Raw genomic sequence first — 24325 nt, 5'->3', positions numbered from 1 at the left:
TCCCTGACTTATTTCAATTCGACTTTTCTTGACTTGATTTTTTGACCTGACCTCTTTACTTGGCTTCTCTTAATTCGACTTCTCTTGACCTGACTTGTTGTCCTGACTTCTCTTGACCTGACTTGATGTCCTGATTTCTCTTGACCTGACTTGTTGTCCTGACTTCTCTTGACCTGACTTGATGTCCTGACTTCTCTTGACCTGACTTGTTGTCCTGACTTCTCTTGACCTGACTTGTTGTCCTGACTTCTCTTGACCTGACTTGTTGTCCTGACTTCTCTTGACCTGACTTGATGTCCTGACTTCTCTTGACCTGACTTGTTGTCCTGACTTCTCTTGACCTGACTTGTTGTCCTGACTTCTCTTGACCTGACTTGTTGTCCTGATTTCTCTTGACCTGACTTGTTGTCCTGACTTCTCTTGACCTGACTTGATGTCCTGACTTCTCTTGACCTGACTTGATGTCCTGATTTCTCTTGACCTGACTTGTTGTCCTGACTTCTCTTGACCTGACTTGATGTCCTGATTTCTCTTGACCTGACTTGATGTCCTGACTTCTCTTGACCTGACTTGATGTCCTGATTTCTCTTGACCTGACTTGTTGTCCTGACTTCTCTTGACCTGACTTGATGTCCTGATTTCTCTTGACCTGACTTGTTGTCCTGACTTCTCTTGACCTGACTTGATGTCCTGATTTCTCTTGACCTGACTTGATGTCCTGACCTGACTTGATGTCCTGACTTCTCTAGACCTGACTTGATGTCCTGACTTCTCTTGACCTGACTTGTTGACTTTGGACTTCTGACCTCTCTGACATGACTCTTAACTCAGCTTCTCGTTACTTGACTTGTCTTTACTTGTTGCCTCGTCTCTATCAACTTTGCATCACTGTGTCCTCTAGTTTGTTGCTAAGCTAACAGGAATGGAACTGCAGGCCTACGCCAAAGCTGGAGCTGTAGCTGACGAGGTCCTCTCCTCCATTAGGACTGTGGCTGCTTTTGGTGGTGAGAAAAAAGAGGTGAAAAGGTAAAATCTGCCAGATTAAACTTGTAGATTGACTTTCCCCCCCAATATAAACGCAGCCTATGTGAGCTCCTCTCCTCCTCTACAGGTACGACAATAACTTAATCTCAGCGCAGCGCTGGGGCATCAGGAAGGGTCTTGTTATGGGGTTTTTCACTGGATTTATGTGGATGGTCATCTTTCTGTGCTATGCATTGGCTTTCTGGTATGGCTCTAGTCTAGTGTTGGACACAGAGGAGTACACACCAGGAACACTACTGCAGGTATCGCATTTACCATATAGACAAAACATGAACATGATCATGTATGTGTTTTTTTGCATCTATAATGTACTGATCTCTTCATTCCAGGTATTCTTTGGTGTCTTGGTAGGAGCCATGAATTTGGGGCAGGCCTCCCCATGTCTGGAGGCATTTGCTGCAGGCCGTGGAGCTGCTACCCTCATCTTTGAGACTATTGACAGAGTGAGAATGCTTGATGTTATAATTTGGAAGATTTTGATCTTTACATTGTACTGCATTTTCACAGGAAATAAGTCTCATTGCTTAAATATGTCACCGTCAGGAGCCAGAGATTGACTGTTTATCTGAGGCTGGATATAAGCTCGACAGGGTCAAAGGAGATATTGAGTTTCACAATGTCACCTTCTACTACCCCTCCAGACCTGAAGTCAAGGTACTTGCAGGATTCTACATTCAATATTACACATATATACACATATACAGTGAGGAAAATAAGTATTTGAACACCCTGCTATTTTGCAAGCTCTCCCACTTACAAATCATGGAGGGGTCTGAAATTGTCATCTAGGTGCATGTCCACTGTGAGAGACATAATCTAAAGAAAAAAAATCCAGAAATCACAATGTATGATTTTTTAACTATTTATTTGTATGATACAGCTGCAAATAAGTATTTGAACACCTGAGAAAATCAATGTTAATATTTGGTACAGTAGCCTTTGTTTGCAATTACATAGGTCAAACGTTTCCCGTAGTTTTTCACCAGGTTCGCACACACTGCAGGAGGGATTTTGGCCCACTCCTCCACACAGATCTTCTCTAGATCAGTCAGGTTTCTGGGCTGTCGCTGAGAAACACGGAGTTCGAGCTCCCTCCAAAGATTCTCTATTAGGTGTAGGTCTGGAGACTGGCTAGGCCACGCCAGAACCTTGATATGCTTCTTACAGAGCCACTCCTTGGTTATCCTGGCTGTGTGCTTCGGGTCATTGTCATGTTGGAAGACCCGGCCTCGACCCATCTTCAATGCTCTAACTGAGGGAAGGAGGTTGTTCCCCAAAATCTCGCAATACATGGCCCCGGTCATCCTCTCCTTAATACAGTGCAGTCGCCCTGTCCCATGTGCAGAAAAACACCCCCAAAGCATGATGCTACCACCCCCATGCTTCACAGTAGGGATGGTGTTCTTGGGATGGTACTCATCATTCTTCTTCCTCCAAACACGGTTAGTGGAATTATGAACAAAAAGTTCTATTTTGGTCTCATCTGACCACATGACTTTCTCCCATGACTCCTTTGGATCATCCAAATGGTCATTGGCAAACTGAAGACGGGCCTTGACATGTGCTGGTTTAAGCAGGGGAACCTTCCGTGCCATGCGTAATTTCAAACCATGACGTCTTAGTGTATTACCAACAGTAACCTTGGAAACGGTGGTCCCAGCTCTTTTCAGGTCATTGACCGGCTCCTCCCGTGTAGTTCTGGGCTGATTTCTCACCTTTCTTAGGATCATTGAGACCCCACGAGGTGAGATCTTGCATGGAGCCCCAGTCCGAGGGAGATTGACAGTCATGTTTAGCTTCTTCCATTTTCTAATGATTGCTCCAACAGTGGACCTTTTTTCACCAAGCTGCTTGGCAATTTCCCCGTAGCCCTTTCCAGCCTTGCGGAGGTGTACAATTTTGTCTCTAGTGTCTTTGGACAGCTCTTTGGTCTTGGCCATGTTAGTAGTTGGATTCTTACTGATTGTATGGGGTGGACAGGTGTCTTTATGCAGCTAACAACCTCAAACAGGTGCATCTAATTTAGGATAATAAATGGAGTGGAGGTGGACATTTTGAAGGCAGACTAACAGGTCTTTGAGAGTCAGAATTCTAGCTGATAGACAGGTGTTCAAATACTTATTTGCAGCTGTATCATACAAATAAATAGTTAAAAAATCATACATTGTGATTTCTGGATTATTTTTTTTGATTATGTCTCTCACAGTGGACATGCACCTACGATGACAATTTCAGACCCCTCCATGATTTCTAAGTGGGAGAACTTGCAAAATAGCAGGGTGTTCAAATACTTATTTTCCTCACTGTATATACTGAGGGTAGAATTTGATTGAAAGTTGCAGAAAAGTTTCAGTGTCACCTTTGCCACGGTGTCTCTACTCAGATCCTGGACCAGCTCAGTGTTGCAGTGAAGTCCGGGGAGACCACAGCCTTTGTTGGTCCAAGTGGAGCTGGGAAGAGTACTGCTATTCAGCTCATCCAGCGCTTCTATGACCCTAAAGAGGGCATGGTAGGTGTGTCAAGTCAAAATGAACATGCAACACTCACATAATGTACTGTGATTCATTTATTAGTGGTCCCTTTTCCTGAGATTGAAGATTCCTTCGACTCACTGTAGCTGCCGCCTCCTTCCTTTTAAGCTTTATTCTGTTCGTTTCAAAAATAACCATCCCCGAGGGTAATAGAAGTACATGATAATCTGTTTCATTATTCAGCCAATGGGTCCTCACAGCCTCATTTTTCACTTTTACTGGAATTAGAGGTCTTTGCACACCTTACTTTCTTATTCATTTCAGCTTCTAGAGAAGGAAATAGCTTCTTATAGCACAATGAAGGTTATGCACAAGACTAACGACCTTACTATTTGAAACTAGCATTGTTGCAAAAAAACCACATTATAGCAGCAAAGCACCTTAATAGTATCATCCATCAATTTTACCAAAACCCGCTGCTCTCTGTGCCCTTCATTTCAGGTGACCCTGGATGGTCATGACATCAGAGGGCTGAACATCCAATGGCTGCGTTCGCTGATTGGCATTGTAGAGCAGGAGCCTGTGCTGTTTGCCACCACCGTTGCTGAGAATATACGCTATGGTAGACCCGGTGTCTCCATGGAAGAAATCATCACTGCAGCAAAGGAGGCCAACGCCTACAATTTCATCATGGATCTGCCACAGGTGATGTTTCAGGACTGATAAGTGCTCATGTGCCAAAAAAGTAGACGCACAGATTCCGAGTCGTTTTAACAACCAACACTCCTGATAACTTACGATGTCATTTAAAATCTGTCAGAAATTCGACACATTGGTGGGGGAGGGTGGAGGTCAGATGAGTGGCGGTCAGAAGCAGCGTATTGCCATTGCTCGAGCGCTGGTCAGGAATCCTCGTATCCTGCTGCTGGACATGGCAACCTCTGCTCTTGACAATGAGAGCGAGGCTGTAGTTCAAGAAGCTTTGGATAAAGTAAGTCTGACTGGTCTATGTGCTGATTTAGCTTCTGTTTTTTATGTCAGGTTTTGATCATTTATGGTTTCATTGTGTAGCCCGTGGCAAGACAGTGAAAATCCTGCTAAGCTTTCTTCAGCACAAGTAGGACACATTTTACTTCTTTTTTTTTTTTAAACGAGAAGATGACTAAGCACAGATACAGATGTGCTGATCACACCAGCAAGTCTATAAGCCGTCACGTTCTCTTTTTTCTTTTGATACATTATCATTTTGATTTCGTATAATTGGATGAGAAACATTTAAAACAGGACCAGTGGCTAAGGGAAAGACTGTAAAATAAGATAAAAGCTTAAAACCCGAAAAGAGTGCTAAATGTTGAGATCAAACTTAATTTGTTTTAGGGTGTAAAGAGATGAGTTAGATCTCAGTTGTGTTGTTTATTCAAAATCAGATGAACCCAAATCAAAAATCAGGATGCGCACCAGCCTAAGTTTGATTTTGTCAAAGGTACGCATGGGTCGCACCACCATCTCTATCGCTCACCGGCTGTCCACCATAAAGAACGCTGATGTGATTGTTGGCTTTGAGCACGGCAGAGCTGTGGAGAGGGGCAAACACGATGAACTGCTAGAGAGGAAAGGAGTCTACTTCACTCTCGTCACCCTACAGAGCCAAGGAGACAAGGCTCTGAATGAGAAGGCTCGACAAAGTAGGCCTCACTTTGGGGGATGATGTTTTCATGATCTCAAGTTTTTTACTCCACCTTGTTCTCAGAAATATATTAATCCACATATAGAAACTATAAGGGTCTACTGATTGTGATCACCCCCCTTTATTGGATCTCTTGCATTAGTGGCCGACAAGGAAGAAGAGTCAGACAGGCTGAGTCTATACAGGGCAGGCAGCTACCGCGCCAGTTTGAGGTATTACACAAACACATTCCCAATCACCCTCCACCCTTCATCACTTGCTCATTTGCTCACTTGTGTATAATATCCAGTCCTGACTATGCATCTAAATAGGATTATTACAGTAGTAATTTAGTGGCTGAAATTGAGTTGTGTCATGGCTGAAACTGGTACCTTCATTTACGTAATTACCCTCTTACATTTACTTCGACATTTGGTGCATTTAGCTGACACTATCACCCAGAGCCACTTACAAATGGTACAACAGCAGAGCAGGCTTGAGGTCCTCTATCACCACCATTACAAGCACCCTGTAATGAGTGCAAGAAGAACAACACAGTCGAACAGCCACAATATATTCCTGTGTCCTTAGAATATTAATCTGCATGAAGTCATGCATATACAGCAGTTCAGAAACCATTTTCTATTTTTGCAGAGCCTCAATCCGCCAGCGGTCCCGATCTCAGCTGTCCAATCTGATCCCAGAGTCTTCTGTTCCTATCGTTGGAGAGCTTGGCCCCAGAGCCTACGCTGTGTCACAGGCAGACAAATTCCAGGTGTGTGTGCGCGCATCCAACATTATGTGTAGGTGGTTGAAGCAGGTCAACAATGATTACATAACGTTGGAGAGTAAAACCACTTGTTTGAAATTGTCCTGGAAATGTATTTGTTTTATCTACATCAATCCTCAGATAGTAAGCCCAGTTAATAGCTTTTACTGTATATGTCTGCTGATTTCTGTGTGAATGCTCAGAATGCCGTCCCAGAGGAGGACGACGACGAACTTGTGGAGCCAGCTCCAGTTGCCAGGATCCTGAAGTACAACATACCTGAGTGGCCTTATATGCTTTTTGGATCCTTTGGGGCTGCCATAAATGGAGGGGTCAACCCCGTCTACTCTCTACTGTTCAGTCAAATCTTGGCGGTGAGGTTCAAGTTGAAATCAGATGGTCTGAAATAGAAACACAAATCAGACTAAATCTCAAAAATCTCAAAGCCACTATGTTGTTCTGACCTGGGGACACTACAAAATAACAGGTAAGGCCCAGTTACACCAAAAAGTGGCACAGTGAAGTTCGACCATGCGCCTTGTGAAAAGGTGTCAAGCTGGGGAGGTAACCCTCTTAGAATAATGTGTGACAAGACACCGAAGTCAGATAATTGGAGTTGTTCATGTTATTCCTATTGCTGCGGACATTGTGGACCAAAACAAGCTGATGCGAACAAGCTTGTTCTGGTCAACCACTATAACTCTCTTAGCTACTTAGCTAACTAACTTCTGGCTAGCAAGCTTGTTAGCTCGGATGGTTCAGACTATGAGTTCACACAGTTTAATCAAAAGAAGTATTTGTATGATTGACGTCTGTCTCATAACTGTCTTAAGGATTTGTTTTGTTGGGCAGTCTGTTCTCCAGCAGATGGGGTTAAATAAAAGTCAGCGGTGCAACATAGCTAATAAGCTACGATAGCTTCCTGCATTTTGGACTCTTTGGCTCTCACTTCATCCACAGTTCTGTCAAAAGGGTTTTGTGTTGGTCTATAGTGTGAGTTTGTGGTTTGAGGTTCACCAACATTGAACTGCGTGGATTTATTTTGACCCACGATTACAGTGATTCCTTTGAAATGAACTGACTTTGGTCTGAAATGTCTCTGTTTTAAATGCTTTTTTAAACCGAACCCGTTTTTATAGTATGTATAATTTTCTTACAAACACAAATTAAGAAAAATAATCAGATAATCTAAAAAAGATGATATTTACATAAATCTCAGATATACTGTTTAATCTTACCAACTCTAAAAAAACTTCTACTCTTTATCAGTACCAGTAGTCCTATGAAAGAAGTGAATTATACATCTATGTATATATGTTTGATAATTATTATCATACATATTTTGATATTCAGACACTGCATCCTGCTGTGTGTAAATATATGCTGTGTATATATATTTGCATTATGGTCTATGTTAACATGTTTTTGTATGTATGTCTGTGTGTTTGTGTAGACATTCTCAATAACAGATCCTGTGGCTCAGAGAACAGAGATTGATAATATCTGCCTGTTCTTTGTCATGGTCGGCGTGGCCTCTTTCTTCACCCAGATGCTGCAGGTAGAGTAGCAGTCTGTTTTAGCAAGACTGATTGCTTTAGTGCTACTGCCCTGTTTCTGTTCAAGGCTGGGAAAAAGTCACAAGAGATCTCCTTTATTTTAGCAAATTCATATTTTCTTTGGATAAAAATTAGTTTCCTACATCCTGTTCTGTAATTGATCTGTGAGTTTTGTTCCTCCGATGGAGAGGGAAGACACGATTTTATCAGATTACCAATATATTACACTATACTGAAGATCATTGCGATGGTATTTTGGAGTTAGAAATACTTGTGTGTGTCTCCAGGGTTATGCCTTCTCCAAGTCTGGGGAGTTGCTGACACGCAGGTTACGGCGACTTGGCTTTCAGGCCATACTGGGCCAAGAGATTGGCTGGTTTGATGATCACAGAAACAGCCCCGGAGCTCTGACCACACGTCTGGCGACTGATGCCTCACAAGTTCAAGGAGTGAGTTCCTGCCTCAGTGTAAAAAGAAAATTAATGGCCTTATTACTTTTTTGAAATCAAATGTCTTAAATTTTAAATTATTCTTTATTATTTTATAATAGGCAGCGCTCACAACCTGCAGGGTCACTTACTACACTGCCTAATAAGAGGCACTGTGAGTTTTCAGATATCAGATATTTTTGTTAGTTTTGGAAGGGTATTTTAACCGATCAAACCGATATCCAAATATCAGATTCAGGTCCATATATGTTGTTGCTGCAGTTTGCCTTCGTAGGGCAACTGTAATTGGATGAAATTTCTGGCCTTAATATGTATTGAGATTAACCCCACCTACCTAGAGAATAAACCATGAGAAGTATTTGAAAAGGTGACTTAATTTATTTTTCTTGGTATCCTGACTCATCAAATCCTGCTTGGATGGTCGAGTTTAATCCAAGACGAGAGACAACACATTGTGTGACATCTTGAATCAAATAACGGGACCCTTCTTCTCCACTTGTCATCTCCTAAGGCCACCGGCTCGCAGATCGGCATGATCGTCAACTCTCTGACCAACATCGGCGTGGCCATCATCATGTCCTTCTGCTTCAGCTGGAAGCTCACGCTGCTCATCCTGTGCTTCCTGCCGTTCATCGCTCTGTCAGGTGGCTTCCAGGCTAAGATGCTAACAGGCTTTGCAAAACAGGACAAGCAGGCCATGGAGGCTGCCGGACGGGTCAGATATTGTTGTTTATACTGTACAACTATCACAAAATCTATATTTACCTGTCTCTTGTGTTATTGATCAGCCTTCAGTCTTAATAATCCTGCTAAATTTAGAGGATGACTTCAGCTGACTTATCTACCGACAGCATATAAGAGAGAACTTAATGGCAGTGTCTATTTTAGCTTTTCCTCATCACTGAAGGAAAGCTCTACAGCCCGCAGCTGAACTCAGATCTTGGTATAATAAGCATTTTATTAGGTGCTCCTGTAATTTGACAAGTTAGGAATGGAGAGTACACTGTCAGGCTCAATTCCTACTGGGGCCACCCACGCTTAAAATGCAGTCATAGTACTGAAAGACACAGTGGATAAAACCTCATGCCAATACAGTGAGAGCCAGAAAGTTCACAATCAAAGAATTCAAAAAGTCAATTTACTGTGAACTTCCTTTACGCTATCTTAATTATCCTGATACAGTAAACGCCACCCATCCAAATAAAGTGGATTAGATGAAAGTTTAATGATCCCTGTGGGGGGAAATTGGCTTACTGCAGCAGCATAAAATAGGATATAGATAAGAACAGAGCAAAGGCTTTATCTATATCGTATTCTCCTTCACACATTAAAACACATAAGAATTAGGAACAGCTTCTATTCAACTATCGGCCTTTTTTCCCCACAGTTTCCTACTGTGCCATTAAATCTGATCTCAGAATTTTAACCAGAGTCTTTATTCTGCAGATTTCTGGCGAGGCACTAAACAACATCCGCACCATCGCAGGCCTGGGGAAAGAGAGGATTTTTGTGGAAGTGTTCGAGGCTCAGCTAGATGCTCCGTACCAAGCGGCCCTGAAGAAAGCAAATGTGTACGGGGCCTGCTATGGTTTCGCCCAGTGCGTCGTCTTCTTGACTAACTCCGCCTCCTATAGGTTTGGAGGTTACTTGGTGCGACATGAGGGGCTCCATTTCAGCTTGGTGTTCAGGTAAGAGGAGAAAGCTGTCACAACTAATACCTGTGCGTTTCCCTGTCATTACTGCTTTTTAAGTCCGCAAGTCATTCCACGATACACTGCTTTCAATCAGTCTTGTTTTAGTGATTTTTTTTGCCCAGCGCTCCTGGCTGAAAATCACCTTTAAATGTATTCAATTAAACTTTGAGTCAGAAGACTTTGTGTGGCCCGCAAGGGGCTATATGTCTTTGTTCAGACTGCAGGCAAATCAGATTTGTTCCTCAAATCAAATCTTTAAGACAGACATTCCTGTTATTTGCAAGTGATCAAATCAGATTTGTGTGTCCAGACATGACCAACCTATCTGTATGGGATGCTGTGGTAACGACATATAGGTATCGATAACGAGGTAAGCTGGTGAGGTGGCTCTCCATCGCAGAAGCATGAGAAATGAAGATGCATCATCCAAACAATAGAGCTGTCAAGTTGTGGTGCCGTACTCCTCCGTCGCACCAGACAAAACTCAGCAACGGAGGAGTTCTGTGACTTGACAGCATGCAGCATGGATTCTGCTCTGATGCACTTCAGTAACTCTGGATTTGACACCGTAGTTGTGTGTTGCATTGTCAGTGATGCAAAAAAGCACTGAAATACGTCTGGACTAAGACGCATCTGTAGAAATCCCATTGGAATCACATTTAAAACAGACTCTATATGTGACTTGGATCCAATTTGGAAAAATTTTGTGTGTTTTTTTTCTGTCCAGACGAGGGCTGAAACGACGGACATTTATTACTGTCGCACATCGCGCTTACGCTGTGAACACGACGTGATTATGATGGTGCTGTTTGCTAAATGGAGGAAGAGAGAGAAAATAGTGAGCGACAAAGAAGAAAGTGTCCAAAGTATGGGATTATTTCAAGCTAAAGAAACAACAACTCTGTAATGTTTCTGTCCGTCCACCGTAAAACGAAACTCGGCAACAGCAAGACGGCGCCTTATCAGAAAGCAGCCGGTGTTCTGCAGGCCTTCACAAAAGGACCTTTACAAATTTAAAAATTAATTAATTAAATTTGTCATTGACAAAAGGGCACTTTGGGCATCAAAGTGCAAAAGGGCAGGTACTCAAGCACCCATTGCACCCCCCTCTGCATGTGCATGTTACTCAATAGATTTCACACTTAAAATCAATGCAGGTTAATGGGAACTACTTCAGGTGGTTATGTCAGCTTCCTTTTCATTCTCACATCATTTAACTTTACCTGGAAGTCTAACATCAATGTGGATATTCCAGATTTGACAGCAATAAACAACCGTTTTTCAAAGAGACAGCTTGTAGCTCCCCTCCAGTTTAAATCACGAACATAAGGCGTTCCTTTGGTTACAGGCAATTATTCCGACATTCACATCGTCAAGCACGCCGTGAGAACTAGACAAAATAAAATACACAAATCATAAAATGAGTCAAATAAAATACAAAGCATTCTCATAGAGAATAATCATTAAATAAATCTTTCACAAACACAAAATAGCTTACAAACCCATCCCTTTGCAGGCTAGAAGCTGTTAAGCTTGCAGATAATTAGCTTACTTCAGATGATGCTATCACGTTATTATCACGTGAAACTCTGCTAATATATTAGCTGTAGTTAGCCTATCCACCAATATAAACCCAACGTAAAACTATACAAAGAACCCTACATACCTCGTTGGCCACATTAACTTAAGGGGAGTAAAAAGGAACCGTCCAGCTTGATCTTCTTACTTAATAAAATCACTACACATCTCTAAACAGCAACAGAGCTATAGCCATCATCCTCAGTCGGATCGGTCAGGCGTTCTCACACAAGAATATTTGTTCCGCTATAATATGCGTTACATGTTTCTTAATTATATTCAACTTACCAAATAAAAATTTGGTTTTTAAACAGAAATTATTCTTACATTAATTGACATTATGAACTGAACTTAAACTGTACAACCAGATGATGACAGCTACACAGCTGACCAGGGTATGGTGAACTGGTGTACCAACTTGTCTCACCTATGAGAGAAGATTAGAAAACTACTGTAATTCAAAAATGGCAGACAACAGCAACTTTAGCATTTAACTGAAATCATGATTGATTGTTGAGTTGAAGGCTGACGCCGCCAAGCAAAAATACTTCTTAAACGACGCATCGATGAATCGTTGAAATAATCTATCAAAGCTTCGAATACTAAAATCATCGTTAGCTGCAGCCCTAGTCCACACTTTCTAAAATCAATCTGTATGCCAAAAAAAACTGGCAATCTGACCAAGGTCTTTCAGGCAAGAGGTTTTGCATACAAACTAACCACAATAAAATGAATTTCGCACACAAAATATTTAACTGATCTGCTGTCAAAAGTGTATTGTTTTGTAGATGCGTTTTTGCTGAACAGTCTGTCAACGCTAAGCTCACTGACAAATACATTGTGTTTCCTGTGACTGCTTTACAAAGACGCCACCATGTGTTTCACCAGTTGAATGCCTTGAATGTGAAGCAGCAGCAGTATGGGCTAGCATTAGCAGTAACTTAACACAGGGTTAATACAGCTGTTGGAGACTGAACAGTGAGGCTGATATCAATGAGATCAAATTACAAACAGAAATGCTGCATTACATTCTGCATTGTTAGCTGTCAATCACTCACATGTGTAGAATCTTATGTAAAAACCAATAAAAACTACTATATAGAGATGTAATTACAGAATGACAATAATTTAACTAGAGCCCGACCGATTTATCGGCCGGCTGATATTATCGGCCGATATGAGCTAATTGCGTTTAATCGGCATCGTCCGTTTATAACGGCAGATATATGACAATTAAAAAAGAAACAGTCAGATCCTTCACTGATGTCATGGGTGTTGCATAGGTTGCCCACCAGAGGGCGACCAGCTGCAGCTCCCCTGTTAACAACACTGTCTCACCGCAAAAACCACAGAAGAAAAAAAAAATCAGCTGACTGGAGTTTACCTGAGCTTACTACAGAATATAGAAACCAAACAGTGTGGCAGTTCACATTTGTCTCTAGGTTATCACTTCTAAAATCACGGAACGTTACTGCAGCTAACGCTGTCCGTTTCTGAATTAGCCACAAAGCTAATGCCATGTTTATCAGTGGAGGAGCGTTAAACTATAGTTTCTGGTTATTATTTATTCTAAATATACCTGCGAGCCGCCTGTCTGCAGTTAGTCAGTGTGTCTGAAATTATTAAACCAGAGTGGACATGTGAATAGAGAGACAGCTAGCTCAAATAGTGACATCGGCAGCTACCAGTGGCATTTCCGGTGGCAGCTTGAGATGCCACCATAGACCGTATATGCCTCAGATTTTTCCTGATATGCCACGGCACCTTTCGCTGTTTATGTGGTATTTCCGGTGGCAATCTAAAAATGCCACAGGTTTTCCCTGAGGTGCCACGGCACCTTTCACCCACAGATTGCCACAGATTCACCCAGGCACCTGCCGTTGTTTGTGTTGGATTTCTGGTTGCAATCTAATGTTACGATACCACGGCATCTGCCGCTGTTTGTGTACGTTAGGTCGCCACTGATTTACCGTGAGATGCCATGGCATCTGCCGCTGAATCAATCAATAAATAAACCTGGACCGAGAGAAATATGTTAGCAACAGTAGTTTATTATGCAGTGTATATAATATTGTGCATTTCTTCATGTAAACAGCAAGAGTCACGCTTAATGTACGCATTGTTTGGTGCAATACAGTTGGTTAACCTAGGTAATTATTGTGTGTGCAGAGTTGTTACTGCAATATATTTTTAATATTAAATTCATATTTAATGTGGTTTTCATAGTAATAGATCTGTTTTGCCTTTCTACCAGCAGGTGGCAGTATTATAAGAGTCACGTTTATTCTTCTTTAACCCTTTTTTGGTAGAGCAACTTGTGTGCTAAGGGTAGTTGTCTTGCTGTATGACCCACGTTCTCTTATTCAGTTCATGGACAGATGTCCTGAACTTTTCATTGAGAATTTGGTATTAAAATTCAGAATTTATTGTTCCATCAACAATGGCTAGCCCTCCTGGCCCACATGTAACACAACAAGTCCAGATCATGACCACCATCACAATGTTTCACAGATGGAATAAGGTTATTACGCTGGAATGTTTTCCTTTTGCCAAACATAATCTTGAGCAAACTGCAGATAGGCACGAATGTTTCTTTAGGAAAGGAGTGGCTTTCTCCTTGCAGCCCTGTCAAGCACACCATTGTTCAGTATTCTCCTGAAGTTGGACTTACTAAACATTGACATTAACTAATGTTAGAGAGGTATTTTGTTGCTTAGAAGCAAGTCTGGGTTCCTCCGTGACCTTCCTATGCAGGGTAGCAGTGGTCTTCAAGTTCCTCCATTTGTACACAGTCTGACTGCGGATTGGTGGAGACCAGACTCTTTAGAGATGTCTGTGAAGATTCTCAGTCATCCAGGTCATAGTTACCCAACAAAGGTTAAAGTCAAGGACAACTGGACTTGGCTGAAGATACTGGAAGACGTTTCATCCCTCATCCAAAGGACTTCTTAAGTCAGAACTGAAGAAGTTAGAACAGAAGGGCATGCAGGTTTAACGCTGAGCTGTGGGTGAATGAAGATGGTAACTGATTACAAATAAATCCTAATAATAAAAAACAAATGAAATGAAGAATAATAAATACATCTGTATCAGTAACCTGGATTTAAAACACAAAGACACAAACCGGACATTCACTTAAATACTGCCACCTGCTGGTAGAAAGGCAAAACAGATCTATTACTATGAAAACCACATTAAATATGAATTTAATATTAAAAATATAGTGCTAACAGTATCAACTCTGCACACACAATAATTACCTAGGTTAACCAACTGTATTGCACCAAACAATGCGTACATTAAGCGTGACTCTTGCTGTTTACATGAAGAAATGCACAATATTATATACACTGCATAATAAACTACTGTTGCTAACATATTTCTCTCGGTCCAGGTTTATTTATTGATTGATTCAGCGGCAGATGCCATGGCATCTCACGGTAAATCAGTGGTGACCTAACGTTGATGCCATGGTATCGTAACATTAGATTGCAACCAGAAATCCAACACAAACAACGGCAGGTGCCTGGGTGAATCTGGCATTTCAGGGTTACCAGAAATACCACATAAATGGTGAAAGGTGCCATGACAACTCAGGAAAAATCTGTGGCATATACAGTCTATGGTGGCATCTCAAGCTGCCACTGGAAATGCCACTGGTAGCTGCCGATGCCACTATTTGAGCTAGCCCATGCTGGGTAAATAAACGTGAGCTGCTTCCTGTAGCTCAGGCTATTTTTGTGACATTGTATATGTGAAACCTTTTTATATATACAGTCTATGTGTGAAACGCTGTCCGAGCCGTAACGGCTCTGGTTATAGTTATAACTTAGTTAAATGAAATCTCAAAGTTACAAGTCCTCCTTGTAGAGAGCCATGTTGTATTAGATGCATTCAACAGCAGCTCACTGTATCATAGACGGCATGATTTAGACAGATGATGAGAAATGGTTTCTCGTAGCTTTGGTCAGAAGCGTGCTGGTAAAGGGATAAACTACATGTGAATATGCAACATTGGAATTATGGCAGATTATGTGTAAAGTGAAATAGCATGCTTATTCTCTCTCTGTTTACAGATGGCTGAAAAAGTTGCACATTCCAGCGACAAATATTTATTGATGCGCAACATGTTCACTTTTTGAGACGGTAATCTATTTTATTAACATAATCCATTTAAGAAATGTTTTATAGCCCACATACATACCAGCTTTCAATATCAGCCTGTTCTAAGTGTAGTTTATACAGTAAAGGGCTCTACTATCCAAATCATTCTCTAAATCTAAATATCGGCTCATAAATCGGCTCTTTTTCACTTTAATATCAGCATCGGCCCCCAAAAACCCATATCGGTCGGGCTCTAAATTCAACAGCTAATTGCTAAAAAAGCTAGTCCATAAATGGTATCAGAAACTTAATTAAAAAATAAATCCATTTTACCAGGAGAAGGAGAACACAACCCTGTGGTGAGCCACTGGAGGTAAAAAGGTATTGACTGATAAATTACTTCATGTTGATTTCTTTGGCAGGGTCATCTCTGCCATAGTCACCAGTGGCACAGCCCTCGGCAGAGCTTCCTCTTACACCCCAGACTACGCCAAAGCCAAGATTTCAGCAGCGCGTTTCTTCCAGCTGCTGGACCGTGTGCCTCAGATCAGCGTCTACAGCGAAAAGGGAGAGAAATGGGTAGGAGGGCAAATGTTATGCTATATGTTATGTGCTATGCAGCCACATTGCATGTAGAGTGTATAAAAAAATTAGTGCTGCCGCCATGATAGATTCAGGAGGGAATCCAGATGAAACATCTGATTTCTTATTCCTTTATTGTTTTGCCTATTAATTTTACATCAGTCATGAAAGAAAGATGTGTAGATGGAAGGAGGAGACAAGGAAGAATTGTTAGTCCTTTTATCAGATATTGTACATCCAAAAGAAAATAGCAATTTCCTGAAAATACCAGTACGCAGAGGCCTTCAGAAGACTTTTTGAAGAATTAAAAACCCTCATAAGACAACTGTTAAAGATTAAATTAAATGAGACTCTTAACTACCTGTGTTTATAGGAGAGTCTAACCTGGCTTTTCGCACATCGGGTGGCAGCCTAACACACTAAAAACCTACACTAACCTTTGTGCTTTTTTGTTGTTTATTCTCCCTCCCTCACTCCACTTAATTTTCAGGATAACTTCCAAGGGAACATTGAATTTATTGACTGTAAGTTCACCTACCCCACCAGGCCAGACATCCAGGTCCTGAATGGGCTGAATGTGTCTGTGAAGCCCGGCCAGACGCTGGCCTTTGTGGGCAGCAGCGGCTGCGGGAAGAGCACCAGCGTGCAGCTGCTGGAGAGGTTTTATGATCCTGACCACGGCAGAGTGGTGAGTAGGACACACAGCAAAATACTGCCTATGTACATTGGATGTAAAGTCTATTATGAATAGTTTCACAGGACATCCTGTAAATGGTACAATTTTCAGTATTATTATGAGTTGTCCTTCTACAGTACTTCACAGCAGAGTTTATACTTTTTACTCCACTACATTTTGCTTATAGTTACTTGTTACCTGTCAAATTAAGATTTTACATACATTCAAAATATGTGATAAATTTATTTTTATAGATTTAACTGCCCAACAGTACAGCTAGGGCTTATATTTGAATGCATTAGTAAAAACTATTCCAATATCATAATATACAATAACAACAACAAGCAACTTGGGGCTTTTATTTTATTGGACCTTTAAGTAATGTTTTCTACTAATACTTGCATACTTTTACTTAAAGTGGCATTCCACCGATTTCACACATTAAGTTTATTTATTTTTATTTATTCAGCACTATGAAGCCTGTAAAGAGAGTTGTGCAGTCTTCTGTGTGTTCTGGAAGATACTTTCTAAAATTAACCCTGATGTCTTCAGCTTCGAGTTAAGACTTATACTAAAGCTCATACTAAAGGGCTAAAAGTCAGAAAATCGACCTGTGCTGTTTCAGTTTTGAACATTTTTCTTGTGCGTCTCTCACAAGTCATTACTTAAAATCTGGAGTACTGCTTCAAGGTGTGAACTATTACTTTAAACAGAGTACAAGTTATTTCAACTTTTGCTTAAAACAACTGTAAATAGTATTTTTATGTGAATACACATGACTGCTGTACTTGTATGTGAAAGGTAACGATAAACCCAGAGGAGAATGATCAGCAGACACTGCAGTTCACCTCTACAGAGCCTTTTAGCATCTTTTAAGTAATTGTTTTGGACTCCCCAAAAGCGTGTCATCATTTACATTCCGAGCAGGGAGCTGTTTAACAACAAAAACTCTGAAACAAATGGCTTTGCTAACACGTTAGCCATATTAACTTTATAAAAAGGTAAAGATATGTCAGTTTTGTGTTTAGGCCAAAAAAATCAAGTCATGTCAGGATAAACAGTGCGGCTCAGTTGTACCTCGAGTGTCACTGTATAAAGTTAAAAACTGTAATTTTTCAAAGTCAAAGACTAATTGCTGGACATTGAATGTACTTGGTGATTGAAGTATTTCTGACTCTTCTATGACTTCATTTCATTTATCAATCAGACATTTATGCTGACTGTGCTTTATTTAAAATATAAAAGGGAGGGGTCACTCTACCCAGGATGGAGGTCTGCCTTTGTGCCAGTAAGGGATTCCTGCCAAGATTCAAATGGCCTTAATTGAGTTGGAAGTGGTCTGCAAACCTGTATTCCTGATTCTCTGTCTGAGATTAAAAGAGGACAGTATCGCCTCTGCATAGCTAAAAGACAAATTACAATAGAGATGGTATTATGATAGCTCATTAAATGGATTGTATTTCCTGTCTTTGATTATTTTATTGCTTTCTGCTAATGGTAAAATCCATCGTTTCCTGCAGCTGATTGATGGCCATGACTCGACTCGTGTCAATGTACCCTTCCTGCGCTCCAAGATTGGCATCGTGTCCCAGGAGCCTATCTTGTTTGACTGCAGCATCGCAGAGAACATCAAGTACGGGGACAACTCACGGGAAATTGGCATGAATGAGGTCATCTCCGCCGCCAAGAAAGCACAACTTCACGACTTTGTCATATCGCTTCCTGAGGTACTGTGGACATATTGTGTGTAATGTTTGTGGTGAGTGAGGGGTGGACTTAAAATTGGGTTTACTTTGTCCGTGTTCACAAAATGTGAAAGGGGAACAGGTAAACAGGGGCAGAGATCATAAACAGAACAAGGGCATAATAGATGGTTTGGAGAATTGCAGAGGGGAGAGAGGCTGGTATATATTCACGCACTGAGGTTGATGAGGGACACAGGCGTTGCTTGATGTGTAAATGAGGAGCAGGTGTAATAAGGAGCCCTCCTAATTGTTCCAGCAAAGAATTTCCTAGCTAAGACTATTTCAGAGCTAAGAACAGCTATTCACAAAGCTGAGAGCAACTTTGGCTATGTTCAGACTGCAGGCCTTAATGCTCAATGTTCCCAGATTTGATTTTTTTGTTTGACAGTTCACATTATTGCTTAAATGTGGCCCAAATGAGATTCCAGTGTGTACTGTCCGCGGCCTGAAAATGACCCGCATGCGCAGAACAACATCATGACGTCACATGCAGCACACTGTCGTACAGAAGTACAAGGATCCACAGATGTTAGCTCCTATTTGCTATCTCTCACAATTTTCACAGGAGACTCCCGTATTTCATTGTCCTCTCACGGGTCACATTTCTCTCAAATTATTTTATTAATTATAGTAAACAACTTTCTGTTCGCTTGATCACGGTTCCTGGCACTGGACAACACAACAGCCCCACAAGTCTCTCCCTCCGACTCTCTCTCTGTCCACTGTGCACCACATATGAAAGTGGCCCAAATCCGAACAGGAAAAGATCAGATTGTGACTTGTCCTGTTCACATCGTTATAAAAAGATCAGATCTGAGTCACATATGAGCAAAAAAACATATATGGGTCGCATTGGCCTACAGTCAGAACGTAGCCTTTGAATAAGCACCTGATGCTGGGATGATATATCAGCTTGGTCGATTTGTCGGTCTAGGTCTACAGTACTTAGGAGTCCTCTAGACTGCCTTCAACTTATCTCAGACAAAAGTTAGGTCTAACAGACCTTTATTTTTAGGAGAGACTTGGCCTGGTAGGAACTATGTTTAGCCTTAGGATGTGTTGTGCATACAGTCCCAGGTGATGGTGAAAGGCCAGAAAGTCTGAGGGCAAGTTATGAAAAGTTCCATTAAGAAAGGGCCCTGGGGAAGTGAGAGAGGTCTGAGGCTGAGAGAGAACTCATGATTTTTAGCTTCAAAACAAATAATGTCCAAATGGGGATTTGAGTCTTCATTTAATATAAATGTTCTTGCTTCCTGTCTCAGAAATACGACACGAATGTCGGTGCCCAGGGTTCTCAGTTGTCTCGCGGTCAGAAGCAGCGCATCGCCATCGCCAGGGCGATCCTACGTGACCCCAAGATCCTGCTCCTGGACGAGGCCACCTCTGCCCTGGACACTGAGAGCGAGAAGGTACGCTTCGATGAACTCTGAACAGCACCGCCATCGTTTGCTGAGTCCACACACTCCATATATCCCAGTACAGTGCAGCTGCTTGATATTCTTCGGGCGCAGAGAGCAAGAAGAGCAAGCAGTTAATTATTATTATCATTAACATCATTATCATTCATCATCTCTATTATTATCACTAGCAGCTCACAGTTCATATCAACCCTCCAGTAGATCCTCCTTGAGATTAATATGGTCTGCGTGCCTATGCAAAAGCTTGCCCAACTCAAAAGGCTGAACCACGCTGAGGAGCAAAGAGGCCTCTGCGGTGCACTGATGCACTGGAACATTCTAATGATAGTAATCAATGCATGATTGTGAAATTGCTATAATTATACAACGTGTGTGTCTGCTGTGTGGGAGACCTGCTGATTGGTTCTGCCTGTGTATGAATCTGTGCCTCACGTGTGTGTTTTCATGCCCGTGACAGACTGTGCAAGAGGCCCTGGACAAAGCCAGAGAGGGCCGGACCTGCATCGTTATCGCCCATCGCCTGTCTACCATTCAGAAGTCTGACATTATCGCTGTCATGTCCAGGGGCTTTTTGGTTGAGAAAGGAACGCACAACCAGCTCATGGCCCTGAAGGGAGCCTACTACAAGCTGGTTACCACAGGAGCACCAATCAGCTAACTGCTCAGGGAAACGGCAGCCAATTAGCAAGGCAGCCAAGAGAACCGATTGTAAGGAGGGTTGACTGCCATATGCCGAGAGAGGCTGGGACTGAAGTATGCTGTACTTTCAATCACAAAGTTTACACCTGCTAGTTAGGGATCCTGTCATGTAGAGAAGGGTTTTCTATGGTATTTTAAGGTAGCATTGTCTTTCTGTTATGTTTATACAACTTTTTATCTCTTGGACACTGGGTCTGTTCCTGTACCCACACTTGCATTCTTAAGCACCAGGTGGCAGGGAAATGTTGCCAAAAAGAGTACACATAACCCACACTTGATGCAGAGCTAAGTGCATCCCACAATTCACCACTTTCCTTTGGTTAGTGGCAACGTGCCTATAAGCTGGTTTGACGACCAAAAATAAATCAACAGACATGAAGGAGTTGAATGTCATACCATGATGGATTCACCCTGATTATCATTAATATTATTCATGCCCACACACAACGCAGTTGTGGCAAAGACTCCACAGATGGTGGTCACTGTTCTCCTTGCCGAGAGGGATACGAATAATACACATACCAGCTAGCCTGGCTTTGTCCAAAGAAGAAAGAATTTTGCCTTCTAGCACCTTTAAAGCTCACCATTTAACACGCTATAGCACATGACTCCAGTAAAACCACAACTTTCTCAACCAAGTGAGAAGTTGGATGGACCCCGCCCAACTGTTTGCCCCTGCCTCCAGTCTTTAAGCTAAGTTACATACTCATCTAATCCTCAGCAAGAAAGCATATAAGTACATTTCCCCCAAATGTCAAATTTCTTTTCCTTCCCATTTTTATTAGACAGAAACCATTCAAAATGAAATTGTGTCTTACATAAGACTGTGTTTCTAAATAATTCTGTTTAATTGCTTCATCAATTGTATTCCTCCTCCCAGCCAGCTCCAGAATGTGTGTTTGGTTGTCACTGTCATCTGATCGTGACTGTAATGCTGTACAGATGGTCCAGTTTTTTACGTTTTATGTGGAAATAATAAAATCAAATGAAACCATCAAAGTGTGTGACCTCATTTATCAGTGAGCTCTGATAAACTGCCACATGTTTGTTTCTTAACATGGGCATCTACTGAAAAGTCATGACACACATTCTGCAGGTGTGGATATTGGTTTATATACCAAGGATTTTAAAATCCAACAAGATTTGTTGTACAAATCAGTTTACCATCAGCAGTTATTTTTAGATACATTATGTATCTTTATTAATATTTTAAGCATTTTAAAAAGGCCCACCTCACAGGTGTTTTCAGTTCAGCTAATTAGTGCTTACCTGAGGTGTTTGGACTCTATGGACTAAAAAGGCTAATTGAGGTGGAATATTTCCCATCTTAACAGCCTCCACATCCACACAATTCACAGAGTCCTTCTAATCAGCCAAATAAGTGAAAACACCTGTGTGGTTGGACCGTGAGTGTGCAGGCAGGGCCAATTTTCTTTTAGAAGCAGGGGCTAATTTAAAACTCAACTAACTAGCGGTGTGTTCAAGGACACATCAACATCTAATATTTGACAGCTGACTGCCAAATCCCATTGTATTCATTCTGTTGGGAAATCAAAGTCAGAAGCAAACAATAAGCAAACATGGACATTTTGAAAAGGATAATGAATCTGGTTGTTTACTGCATTGTGAAATTTGATTGCTATTGCACCAGTAACTAAACATTTTAATGGCAGGGCGTCATTAAAAACTGTGGATTCTTGAAGCCAACAAAGTCAAACATAACTGAATCCATTTGTTAATATTTCAATCAATTACATTATTAAATGGAATAAAAAACAAAAGAGAATAGTAAAGCTTTATACTTTTCTCTCAACCTCCAATCGGCGGGTAAAAATGCTCTTTCCCTTCAACTCCAGTAGTTGATAAAAATAATTTACTCTAATTATTTCAGACTTGTATTTTATTCCCAGAGTTCCTTTTTTTGTATTAACAAAACTTTAATAATTTATGTATACCCTATTTTCAGACTAGAGTTATTTGACTGGCTAGCTTTCCTGAAGAAACTGGTAGCTAAACACAGAGAGCATTTTATGGTAGGGATAGCACTTCCAAATAAGGGGCAAAAAGCACCACCTTTTGTTCAGTAGACAGTGCGACGGCGCTGTGTGTATGGTGTTGTGTAAATATACAGTGCACAGTATATTCATGTTCTTGTTGGATGGAATGGAAAGGCAAAGATATTGTATATTCCATTTAGCTCTACTAAAACTATTTTATTATGTAATGTGAGTAAACCTTTACAGCAACACCCTCTTCTTTGCTAGCACAAAACTCTTCATAGAGTTTGTACATAATGACTTTCTCTGCCGTTGTGAGGGAAGCCACCACCTGCTCCAGGGGCCAGTACCACGAAGCAGGATTTGAGCTTATCCAGATAACTTCAACAATTAACCCTGGGTTTTCAGTATCATGACGGTGGCAGACTGTTTTATAGGCTGTTTACATGTTTGCTGTGGTGATGCGGAGAAACTTTTTCATTTTTCTTTTTTGAGGCTGAATATTATGGAGCAGCTTGGTAGGGATATTTAAATAAATTTTAAGATGAACGTAGGCCGTTTATTTTAGGTTAGTAGCTTTCCTACAGGCTATCACATGTTCCGCCCCACCTTTTGAGGTGAGTTTTTAGTAGCCTAAATGTTGAGATTCAGTCTTTTAACCACTATTTGAGCACATTTTACAATGGCTTTTTGGTTTTGTTGCTTTATGAAGTTAATTTCGAACAATGTTTGAAACACTTGAGTGTGTTAAAAGAATTCATCTCATGTTTGAAGTGACGAGAAGTTCTTTAAAGTGAGGTGGAACAACCACTTATTCAGTGCCCGAGTCTTTTAATGTGGAAACGCCGACACACAGCTGAGCTGAACGAATAAGGCTAAAATTTCCTTATACGCCAAAAGAACACATCAAATCAACGCATTATTATAGACCACGCCTGTTCATTTAGGCATTGTCCGCTGCAGCTGTGTTACACCATGTCGTATTTCTGTATTGTTACAGTTTGCTCTTCGTTTGTGAAATATGACACTCTGATGCCAGTAGACTTGTTCATGCCTGCACCCCTCTTATGTGAACGCGTTCATGGCTGGATTGGGAAACGCTGGGTATGTTGAGCTCGCTTCGTGGTACAGGCCCCTGGTTAGCTCCTCATAGCTAGCTCCTCACATAACGATTTTATAGAACTTCACAAAGTCCCGTTGCTGCTTCGACCTTTATGCTTGGTATCCATAAAAGCTGTCCCGTTTCCACAAGCGTCTTCATTTTGAACTTCTGGGATTCCTCGTAAACATCTATGTTTGCAGGGCTTTGTTTCCTTCAGCTTTTTTTAGAATCTCAGCAGCTCCAGTTTTTTCTTGACGCAGAATTGCACACCAAATTGTAGATACAGATACTGAGAAGTGTCTGTAGATCTTTAAAACCACTAACTCAGTTTCTACTGATAGATGATCGCTGGTGTGCTTGCAGGTGTCCAAATGCGATTGTTGGCACTGCTCAGTAACTGGTAAACGGAGTGGTGTTTTCCAAAGCTGACATTGGCCTTATCTGCTGCATAAGATGTGATCTGTCCAGTATCCAGTTTGGGCTTTTCCAGACAGTTTATGGGAGCTTGACGTTTGTCGTGTGTAGTTTCATCACTGTCTTCAGAAGTCATGAGTAATTTGCACTGCACTCCATCAGACAGAGAAATCTCTCATTCATACTGGAAACATTTTTCTATTTCTCTTGTTTTAGGGCATCTGTTGCAACTGAGGAAAACACTGGCTGACCTTTGGTCGAGGATAGATCATTCAAGATATCCCCCACAGTCTTTGTTCCTGAAATATTCATTGGAATCATCTCAACTTTCGATCTTCCCATGTGCATCTTCTTCACAACA

General features: G+C 41.3%; 1 protein-coding gene across 5 annotated transcripts in view; it reads left to right on the top strand.

The window, feature by feature from the left end:
* abcb11b (ATP-binding cassette, sub-family B (MDR/TAP), member 11b) overlaps positions 1–21450 on the top strand; it is a 29878-nt gene extending 8428 nt beyond the window's left edge. For 2 of the 5 annotated variants that reach the window (XM_038716782.1, XM_038716790.1), the window contains 20 exons: positions 902–1026; positions 1112–1286; positions 1374–1487; positions 1588–1698; positions 3428–3553; positions 4017–4220; positions 4336–4506; positions 4999–5200; positions 5345–5414; positions 5836–5956; positions 6154–6324; positions 7404–7508; positions 7794–7955; positions 8467–8670; positions 9402–9643; positions 15754–15910; positions 16404–16601; positions 18110–18316; positions 19597–19743; positions 20210–21450. In XM_038716782.1, coding sequence (XP_038572710.1) covers positions 902–1026; positions 1112–1286; positions 1374–1487; positions 1588–1698; positions 3428–3553; positions 4017–4220; positions 4336–4506; positions 4999–5200; positions 5345–5414; positions 5836–5956; positions 6154–6324; positions 7404–7508; positions 7794–7955; positions 8467–8670; positions 9402–9643; positions 15754–15910; positions 16404–16601; positions 18110–18316; positions 19597–19743; positions 20210–20410 — 3213 coding nt within the window. In that variant the 3' untranslated portion in view covers positions 20411–21450. Of the gene's footprint in view, positions 1–901; positions 1027–1111; positions 1287–1373; positions 1488–1587; positions 1699–3427; positions 3554–4016; positions 4221–4335; positions 4507–4586; positions 4633–4998; positions 5201–5344; positions 5415–5835; positions 5957–6153; positions 6325–7403; positions 7509–7793; positions 7956–8466; positions 8671–9401; positions 9644–15303; positions 15363–15753; positions 15911–16403; positions 16602–18109; positions 18317–19596; positions 19744–20209 lie in introns of those variants that run through there. The other 3 variants (XM_038716800.1, XM_038716809.1, XM_038716817.1) reach the window with 3 other exon arrangements.
* The last annotated feature ends 2875 nt before the right edge of the window (positions 21451–24325 follow it).

This window comes from Micropterus salmoides, unplaced genomic scaffold (genome assembly GCF_014851395.1).
Source record: "Micropterus salmoides isolate LMB-PRFRI ecotype aquatic unplaced genomic scaffold, ASM1485139v1 Ms_hic_scaffold_1, whole genome shotgun sequence".
Classification (NCBI taxonomy): domain Eukaryota; kingdom Metazoa; phylum Chordata; class Actinopteri; order Centrarchiformes; family Centrarchidae; genus Micropterus; species Micropterus salmoides.
This window is presented reverse-complemented; position numbering and strand designations above follow the sequence as displayed.